The sequence below is a fragment of the Meriones unguiculatus genome, chromosome 7 (assembly GCF_030254825.1).
Source record: "Meriones unguiculatus strain TT.TT164.6M chromosome 7, Bangor_MerUng_6.1, whole genome shotgun sequence".
Taxonomy (NCBI): domain Eukaryota; kingdom Metazoa; phylum Chordata; class Mammalia; order Rodentia; family Muridae; genus Meriones; species Meriones unguiculatus.
In genome coordinates, this window is record NC_083355.1 from 3,103,557 (window position 1) to 3,113,740 (window position 10,184).

The window sequence follows — 10,184 nt, forward strand, 5'->3', positions numbered from 1 at the left end:
CAGAGCCCGGACCCCACGAGCGCCCAGCGCGACCAAGTGACCCGAGCCGGTCTGGTGGCCTTTCCTCCTTTCCGAGCCCCGTTGGAGGCCAGGGGCGCGGGAGAGGTGCCCACCATCTAGTTCGGGCCGGCGGACGCTCTCCCTCCCCGCTGTCCCTGCGTTCCGGGAGCCTTCGGGGAAGCGGCGCGGGCCCGAGCGGGGGCGTGCGTGCGGAGGCGGTGGGAGGGGGCGACGGCGGCTCCGGAGGGGCGGGCTGGGGAGGGAGGGCGGCGGGAGCTCCGCTCGCGCGCCCGTGCGACCCCCGCAGCGCCGCGGGGCCCGTCCGCGCACAATTAAAGCGGGATTCCTCCCCCGCTGACGTCCGCGGCGCCGAGGCCCCTCCCGCGGCTGCATAAAAGGCGCGGGCTCCGCAGCGCAGGCGGCAGTGGGGGCCGAGGAGCGCGGCCGGGAAGCCGTCAGCCGAGGAGCGCGGTGCCCGGAGCGCGGCCGCCTGCCGAGCCCCGCCAGCCCGAGCCCCCCGGAGCCCGTCCCAGCCGAGCCCCCGGCCCCGTGCTGCGGGCCCCGCGGCCATGCTCGCCCGCCGCGCCGTGCGCACCTGTGCGCTGCTCGCCCTCTGCCTGCTGGGCGCTCGGGCCCAGGATTTCGGGCAGACCCGCTTCATCTGCACTTCGGTGCCGGTGGACGGCGACATGTGCGCCGCGTCCGTGGCCGCGGGCGGCGCGGAGGAGCTCCGCAGCAGCGTGCTGCAGCTCCGCGAGACCGTGCTGCAGCAGAAGGAGACCATCCTCAGCCAGAAGGAGACCATCCGGGAGCTGACCACCAAGCTCGGCCGCTGCGAGAGCCAGAGCACCCTGGACGCGGGGCCCGGCGAGGCCAGGTCCGGCGGCGGCCGCAAGCAGCCCGGCTCCGGCAAGAACACGATGGGCGACCTGTCCCGGACACCGGCCGCGGAGACGCTCAGCCAACTCGGGCAAACTTTGCAGTCTCTCAAAACCCGGCTGGAGAACCTCGAGGTCCGCGTGAGCCGCGGTTCCCCCTCCGCGCCCTGCGCCCTTCTGCCCTCGCCCACCCACCCCATCCCATCCCGACCCGGCCCGGCACCCCGCCCCCCTCCCCCGCCTCCGCCGCGCGCTCAGGCCGGAGCGGCGCCTCGCGGACCCTGCGGGGCGCCGGGGGAGGGGGGAAGCTCCCCTCCAGGCCGCCCCCGCAGTCGCCCCGGGGACCCTGCCGCACCCCTGACGGTGTGGTTTTCCCCTGCCCTTGTGCCCCGCAGCAGTACAGTCGCCTCAATTCTTCCAGCCAGACCAACAGCCTGAAGGATCTGCTGCAGAGCAAGATCGATGACCTGGAGCGGCAGGTGCTGGCTCGCGTGAACACCCTGGAGGAGGGCAAGGGGGGCCCCAAGAACGACACGGAGGAGAGGGCCAAGATCGAGAGCGCCCTGACCTCCCTGCACCAGCGGATCAGCGAGCTGGAGAAAGGTAAGGGCTCAGGGGGACGTGCCGCGTGCGCTGGGCTCTCTCCTGAGACGTTGCCCGAGCCCCGCTCCCTGCCCCAGCCTCTTGTCCGGTTCCCAGGCTGGAGATGACTCCCCGGGGAAGCAGCAGAGCCTAAGAAGGGATTGCACGGTACAGTCAGGACGCTTGCAGGATTGCTTCTTTCAAGTCTGATTTGTTTAATCCCCGGGAACTTTGCACAGTAGCTGTTTCTGGCCCGAGCCTTCCTTAGTAAGTGGAAAGCCTCGCTTCAGTTGGGACAAAGAGCTGGACACCAGCCCTCTCGGGCCCCAGTGGTCCCTGGTATCCTTTCAGGATCGCCAGGTCCCTCTCTCCACCTTGAGCCCCGCTCTTTCGACTTTGTTTCCAGTGACCGAGCTTTCACGCCACTGTGTTTGCCCTGGTCGTGAACTCAGGCTGGCTGCACCTGCCTAGGTGCACGATGAGCGGTGCCCTGAGTCACAGAAATCAAACAAGGTTGTAAAATGAGGAGGGGGCCAGCCCAGCTCGGAGCAGGGCCACGTGACCTGGCTTGGCCTGCAAAATGTGCCGGATGGATTTAAACAGTGCCATCTTAAGGCGTGTTATGTAACTGAAAAACATGAAGGGAAAGAGGGACCTAAGAAGGGAGGGGCGGGAGATTCAGGAAGGGAAAACACTCCGGAGAGAGGTCGGTACTGCCCCCTTCAGCCAGACTTGAGCCTGAATTAGGAGGGGTCCGGGGTGCGCAGCAAGGATCAGCCCTGCTCACTGCTTGCTTGGCCTCTGGGCGGTGGTGTCCCGTTCTGCTTTCTAGAAGTCACTCTTAATTTGGGGACCAGGTTCTTCCTGGGCTCTGGGGCAGGGGTGCAGCCAGGAGCTGGCAAGGAAGATGCATTCCTTGGCTCCAAAAGGGTGAGTGTGTTCTGCTCAATAGGACCTGTTTTCATGGGAATCAGTCACAGCGGGCCAGGGCCAGCCCAGGAAGTGTAGAGGTGGAGGTGAGGTGAGGCGTTCCCAGAGGATGCTGGTTAGCAGTCATGGGGGGCCTGGGCTTGGAGCCCAAGTTTTCAGGAAGTTCATCAGAGGCTCTGTGGCATCCTCAAAGCGTCACCTGGGGGGCCTGGTTCAAGGAAGCTGTGCCCCCTGCTGCCTCGCCCCTCAGGGGGCTCCAGGCGGCATCCCAGGGGGAGTGGCTGAGGTCTGCAGCTCAGGGTGAAAGAAGCATGCCGCTGTGCAAAGGACTGAGCGAGCAGGCTGCAGCGAGTGCTGGCCCCCAGCAGGGGACGGGCGGCAGGGATGCTGTCTTGGGTGGAGACTGAGAGAAAAGCCCAGTACAGTCAAGAGGTTCTGAACACCATCACCACCTAAATCAGGTCGGCCCCCGAGGGGCCTCCTCAGAGGGGAGCTAGCCTGGTTCCTTCTTCCCCCGCAGCCACACCCTCTCAGTCACTCGGCCAGTGTGTGCTGAAGCAGGCCCAGTTCCCTCTCCGGGCCTACTTCGCAGCCCAGCGGCAGGCTCACAGCCTATCCTGTGCTGTCTCCTACCTTAGCCTCCCCAGGGACGGCACCATGTGGAAACAAGAGCTGGCCAGGCCCAGAGTGCAGAGACCTTGGGTCAGCTCTTTTTTTGGCAGCTGGCCCTGTGCCCTGTCTGAATCACAAGACCTGATGGGGACCAAACACAGCTCGTGCCATAAGCATTTGGTCAGGGTACAGGATGGCAGGGCTCATGTTGTCCTCCCCAGGTCAGAAAGACAACCGCCCTGGGGACAAGTTTCAGCTGACGTTCCCCCTGAGGACCAACTACATGTACGCCAAGGTGAAGAAGAGCCTGCCGGAGATGTACGCCTTCACTGTGTGCATGTGGCTCAAGTCCAGCGCGGCGCCCGGAGTGGGCACGCCCTTCTCCTACGCTGTCCCTGGGCAGGCCAACGAGCTGGTCCTCATCGAGTGGGGTAACAACCCCATGGAGATACTCATCAATGACAAGGTAACGCCGCCACCACCTGACAGGGCGAGGGCAGCGGGAAAGGCCCACCCGGGACCCTGGGATGTCATCAGAGCTGTGTGCCCACGCCCCACCAGAGCTCCTGGGATTGCAGCTCCTCGATGCTTTCAGGGCTGTGGTTCTGAGAAAAATGTCTGCCCAGCGAGTCTGAGTGCGGGAGGTGGAGGCTGAATCAGATCCAAAATGAGGATTCACCTGCCCTCATAGGATAAGGAGAGCTGGAACATTCCAGAAAGAGGCCTTTGCTGTCGGAGAGGAGGAGGAGGAGGGGCCTGTTGGGGGGGGTTGACAGAGGACAGTCCTGGGAATGTTCTAGTCCAGCCTGCTGATATTCTGGCTCCTCCTCCACTGGCTGGTTAACTGGCTTGGGCTCTCCATTTTGGTGATTGTAGCTACTCTTGGTGAAATGCTTTTAGAGACGCTGGTTATAGATCTGTCTCACGTTGCCCCCTCAGGGAGAGTCGGCCAGCCCCCTCCCCTCCTGACCACCCAGGAGAGGGTAATTTTCTCTCCAGCTCTTGCAGCTCCACCCTCCCCTCCGGGTTAGTGGAATTAGCTGCCAGCTTTCAGCCCCTCTGCTGTCCTCCATCACCACTAGTAAATGGCTCTAACCTGGCCAGGGACAGGATCAAAGGCTTCCTGCTGCACCCCAGGGTGCATTGTGCTTTCCTTGACCCTGTGGGGTCTGACTTGTCACTGTGTCCCCTGCCTAGGGTGGATGGGACTTGAGGTCTGCTTTAGACCATTTTGAGCCAGTCTCCGGACCCCACTCAGGACCTCTGCAGGGGCTGGCTGCAGGCGACGTAGACCAGAGGATCTAGCAATTGGAGGTGGAAAGATGAGAGACGCAGCGGGGAGGCCACCAGGGACACATACTCTGTCACAGGCTCCTTTTGCGGAGCTAAGGGAGGGGAGGAGGAGTGAGGTGGTGTGTGTCCAGATGGGTCTCAAGGGCTCCTTGGCAAAGCTGCTGGTTCCCAGTGGCATTCCACGGCCCGTCCGTGGGTGGGGCTGAAAGAGGCGAAGGACCTCCGAACAGGTGATGCTGCCAGGGTTCAGGAATAGCCCAAGAACTGTAAAGTGGAGTGAGGCGCTTTTGCACTGGGTAGCACTGGGCTGTGATGTCCATAACTGTCTCCTCCTCCTTCCAGGTGGCCAAGCTGCCCTTTGTAATCAATGATGGCAAGTGGCACCACATCTGCGTCACCTGGACCACCCGGGATGGGGTCTGGGAGGCCTATCAGGACGGCACCCAGGGCGGCAGTGGAGAGAACCTGGCACCCTATCACCCCATCAAACCACAGGGTGTGCTGGTGCTGGGTCAGGAGCAGGTACCGGCCTGGGCAGAGGGTGAGGGAGGGGAAGGCATGTGTGCGTGTGTGTGTGTGTGTGTGTTCCACACATGTGTGTGCACGTAGCAAGTACTCCATAGTTCGGCTGTGCTCAGGGTGGGCTCCAGGAAGCTCCGTGAGAGTGGGCCCAGGTCCCAGCACTCTTGGGAACTGCAGCAGGCCTCTCTTTGGCATGGGAAGCCCAGTTCCACTTTTAGCAATGAATAATTTAGTTTCTGTGAAATGGTTCATCTCCCACTGGGCACCGGCTGGGAGGGAGATGAGGGGACAGGAAGTCAAGCCTTCCATGCCTGTTGGGATGTCTTCGGGCAGCTAGGGCGTTTGAGAGGGTTCTGAGATGCTGCCGCCTGGGCTGCCTGTGTTCCTCAGTGACCTCCTACTCACTATTGCCCGGGAGACTGGCTGGTGTCTCAAGGCCCCCAGGGGGATGGTCTGTATCCAGAGTAGGCTGGCACCAATCCCTTCCCTGGGTTCCTCTCAGGGAGGGACAGGTGCAGAAAGAAAACAGACTTAAGTACATGGGTCGAGGGGAGGAGAGCCTGACAGCGAGGGAGGCACGGATGCCCAGATTCTCCTGCTAGTGGCGGGCGGGCGGTCTGTAGATCCCCTGGCCAACCCCTCCTCTCCCTCATCCCCGACTCTTCTCCGAAGGACACTCTAGGCGGAGGGTTTGACGCCACGCAGGCGTTTGTAGGCGAGCTGGCCCACTTCAACATCTGGGATCGCAAACTGACCCCTGGGGAGGTGTACAACCTGGCCACCTGCAGCAGCAAGGCCCTGTCCGGCAACGTCATCGCCTGGGCCGAGCCCCAGATCGACATCTTTGGAGGGGCCACCAAGTGGACATTTGAGGCTTGTCGCCAGATCAACTGAAGGCTTCAGGCCAGGGCTGAGGCCCCAGCCCCACCCTGCCCACCCTGCTTGTGCGGTGATGACCCATCGTCTCTTCTCCCCCTCCCCAGGAATGACCCAAGGCCACGGCCCCTGCACACGCACACGCACACAGCCTGGTTTGTCCTCCTTGTGCACACGAAGCAGCCCCGGCTCTTCTCTGGCCCTAAGGACACCCCCTTCTCCCTAGGGGCCCTACTATTTCCCGGGCATGCCTAGCTAAAGCAGGCGACATCAGCTTTGACAATGCAGAATTGCGTGAGAGAGAGTGTATGTGTGTAAGGGGAGGCTTTTCTTTTTAAGACGAGAGAGTTCTTTCCCTCCTTTCCCTGTGGTGTTTGTAAGTTTCCTGATGGGTCAGCTGCCTGTGTGCCTCAGGGCTGGGGCAGCTTCCTCAGACACGCATTTATCCTCATGTGCAGACCTCTTTGGGAGTGACGTAGGCCTCTGTTGACATGTCTCATAATGGTTCCTTAAGGCTGGGGGATCTTTCCACAGGAAGTTTTCTTTGGGATGATAAGTGGATTCCCTGAAAACCGAAGGCTGGTTGTCCAGAGCGACACCACCTGCCGGCCCTCCCCTCCCCGCCCCCGTTAGGCCGTCTGCATCTGAGGGTACAGTGGGCCACTCAGCAGCCCTGTCCCAGGGCTGCGCCTTGCCCTTGGCCCTCCTGCTTCCTTGTAGCAACTGCTTAAGACTGGAACCTGTTATTCCCTTTCAGCCTCCAGTGGTTCTGAGAGGAGAGTGCCCTTCCAGAGTCCCAGGACACAGGTCCTTGGCGCCCTCCCTCCTCCCTCTGGCAATAAGAGACCAGAGGCTTCAAGTGGGGGTCTCACGTGCTTGACCTCAGCCGCAGAGGGCACTGAGACTCGATCCACAGTCCATGGGAGTCTCTTCCCATGGCATTTCTTCCACAGCCATACCCCTCCCAGCACAACCAGGCCCAGGTGGGCTAGCTCAGACCCCCCTCAGGGGCCAGGGGCTCAGAAACCTCTCATGTGGAGCCTGCTGGCCAGAGGCCTGCCATCCACAACTGCATCTCATGGGTACAAGCCCTGCAGCAGCCCCAACCTGCCACCGGCCTGTGACGCCGAGCCCGTGGCTCCTCCTTAGTTACAGTAGCATGAGTCCCCCTCCTGGGCCTTCTGAGGAGGGGGACAGAGCGTGATGTACACACGTGTCTGTTGAACAGCAGAGAACGCTAAGGAGGCTGAGCCAGGTGGGGCGTGCCCCTGCTTTGTTCCTCCATTTTGTGGGTACATGCCCAATGGCACCTGGACTACGTCTCCAGTAGCCTGATGAGTGAAAGACTGGCAAGTCTTTCCAGAAACCTCCGTACGCACTGCCTGGCCCGTCTGCAGCTGCAGACACCTCCTCAGCAGGAGCAGGGCTCGCACCTGCTGTTCCTTCCAGGGGCGCCTGTCTCCTCCACACAGGTCCGTGTTGTGTGTGACCTAGTGCATCTGTGTGTGTCTGTGTGCTGTCTGTGTCACTGTTCTTGTGGGTGTCTGCACGGTTCCCGGTCACCGCCCTGTGGCGCATCGCTCTTGCGGGGTGCGGAGCAGGCGGTGTATCACGTTGTTCAGCAGTGGCTTTTTCTTAGGTAATTGTGCTTCCTCAGCGCCCGTCGGGTTGTGGCATCCTTGGATCTGCGGGGATCTTCCGTGTTTGCATGTTCCTCAGGGTGTGTTCCTGCTCCCTTGGTCCAGTGCGTGTTCCCTTGCCTGCATGGACTTCTCTGGTTCTGTGTTGTGTGCTGAGTGCCGCCCAGTGTTCTGTGATCACCCTTGTAGCTACTGAAAAATGGCTGGGTAAGCAAGCAGGGGGTATTGGGGGGATCAAGAGGGAGGTCAGTATCCCTCTCCCCTCCTTCTCCCCAAATATAGCAAGAAGCATCTCTAACATCTAGGCTGAGAACAAGCCTGAATGGTACCATGGTTGGGAGAGAGAGCGTGAGCTTAGAATCAACTTTCCAGACCAGATTGAGCCCCACCCTTACTTTAGCCTTCCAGGAGCCATCACCAGGCAAGGCCCGGAGCCGGCTGTGACCGGCGCACTCCTGCCAGCCCCTGCCACCAGCCCCAGCCCCTGCCAATGCGGACCCCAGACCACCCGCACCCGGATGGGTGGGGTGGGAGCTGTCCGTTCAGGACCACAAGCCATCCTCTGCCCTGGCTCAGAGGGCAGAGCTCACCCCAACGCTTCTGCCTCCTTCCGTTCATCTCTCAGCTCCTCTCCCTTCTCCTCTCCCCTGCGGCACCCATGGTGCCAGGGGCAGAAGCTGACACCGAGCTCTTGCCCTGCCCCTAAGTGGAGTCTGTGCCAAGCCCTCCCCTCCGTCACTGTGTTCATACTTGGCACTTTGCTGGCCCTGAGAAAGGTAATGACAGCCGCAAAATCTAATCCACACACTTTCCATCGACTCCGTAATCTGATTGGTGTTCCCTCTTGCACTGAATAATACATGCCTCTCTCAGGTAAGCCATTTTATAAAATAAGAGATAAAATCCACTGTCGAGACAGTGTTTGCTTCTGCCGAAGGTGTCCGACAGCACCCTGGGCATTATGGTGGTAGAGCTGCCACGGAGGCTCCCAGGCCCTAGGGGGCTGAGAGCCCACTTGAATTGTAAGCCTTCTTGCTTTTGATAACACAGTATTATTTCTCTTACTGTAGAAGAAAACGTTTATTACCAAACAAGAGTATTTTTATGAAAGACAGGACAAATCTATAAATTATCTCAACCTATATCTCCCTTGAAAATACTTTCAGGCTCCACCAAAATGTAGGACTGAAAGCGTGTATTTTGGAAGAAAGAGATACATTTTTGTATGCTTTCTTTTCCTTTTGTAGATTCCCAACTTATTTTCTAAGACTGCAAAGATCACTTTGTCACCAGCCCTGGGACCTGAGACCAAGGGGTTATCTTGTGGGTGGTAAGGGGAAGGACAGGCTGGCCTGAGGTTCGCAGTCATTCCAAGGAGCTCTGATGAGGGGCCACCAGATCTCGAAGGTGAGCTAGGGACCAGGAGGTTAAAAACAAACAAGGCCTTTGATGGTGGGCTCTTCGCCTTGGAGCTGACTGGTTATGTGGAAGGAGAGGAGCATCCGGATACCAGTTCTAAGCTTGATTGAGGAAACAAGGGTCACGCTGGCTAACACAAGGCTATAGCGTCCTTAGTGCTCCGAGTGTGGCTCGAGGCAGTCATGATTTCATCTCAAACACGCGTGAACTCACTCAGCTAACATGGGATAGGTAGTGCTTCTGTGCGCAGTGGACTTAACGTGCAATCTGTTCAAAAGGGAACAAGTCATTGAGGAGAAACAAAAGCCCAATACTTAGAGTCCCAATTTTGTCTTATTTGCCAAAAAAAGCAACCCCCCTAGAGTTGATATTGTTACAATGTACATACTGTAAAATATGAAAGAATCGATGTATCTTACTTTTTCATTATTTGCTAACCAAAGCTGTACATTTTTCATACGATCTGCAGCCTTTTGAGTATCAAAGGGGTAAACCCACAACCCAGCAGCCATTCTGGAAGTGCACTATTTATACTGGTGCCCTTGCTTTCCCCATTTTCTTGCTGAGATGACACGAATTGTTGAGTTTATTTTTACACAGTAAAGAGTGAAGAAAGACTGTGGTCTCGTTGGACTCTCTCTCTCTCTCCTGTGTGTGTGTGTGTGTGTGTGTGTGTGTGTGTGTGTGTGTGTTTACAAAAACATATTCAGGCAAATGTGTGTACATGTGAAGGCCAGAGTTCAACATTGGTTTCTTCCTCAATTTCTCTCCACTTTTTTCTTTCTTAAGATTTATTTTATTAAAAAAAAAAAGACATTTATTTTATTGATGGGTGGCGGTGGCACACACCTTTAATCCCAGCACTTAGGAAGCAGAGGCAGTTGGATCTCTGAGTTTGAGGCTAGCCTGGTCTACAAAGTGATTTCAAGACAAGCAAAACTACACAGAGAAATCCTGTTTCAAAAAACAAAAAGGCTTATTTTTATTTTACTTATGGGTGTTTTGCTTGCATTTATGTATGTATGTGCTCCATGTGTGTGCCTGGAACTGGGGTTACCGGTAAGTTTGGAGTCATCATGTGGATGCTGGGAGCCAAAGTCGGGTCCTCAGCAAGAGCAGCCCATGCTCTTAACTGCTGTGAGTCATCACTTCAGCTCCCACCCCCACCTACCTTATTTTTAAGGACAAGTTCTCCTACTAAAGCTGGAGACTGCAATTTGGCCAGACTGGATGGTCAGTGAGTCCGGTGGATCCGCCCCTCTGCCTGAGCCCCAGCTCTGGGTTTACAGCCACTCTGCCTGGCTCTGTGTGGGGGATGGGCTCTGAACTCAGGTCCTCACAAGCACTGCCCTCATAGGCCCTTCACCCTCTGAGTCATTTCCCCAGCCATGCTTGGACTGTCCCTTCTCACACTCGCCAATGCTGTCAGCTA

General features: G+C 58.3%; 1 protein-coding gene across 1 annotated transcript; it reads left to right on the top strand.

Annotated features, from left to right (window-relative positions):
• The first annotated feature begins 255 nt into the window (after positions 1-255).
• On the top strand, positions 256-9,370 carry Nptx1 (neuronal pentraxin 1). The gene is made up of 5 exons (XM_021639577.2): positions 256-1,013; positions 1,274-1,481; positions 3,224-3,468; positions 4,638-4,817; positions 5,490-9,370. Exons 1-5 carry the CDS (start codon positions 570-572, stop codon positions 5,709-5,711), a joined length of 1,299 nt encoding a protein of 432 aa, XP_021495252.1. The 5' UTR covers positions 256-569; the 3' UTR covers positions 5,712-9,370.
• The last annotated feature ends 814 nt before the right edge of the window (positions 9,371-10,184 follow it).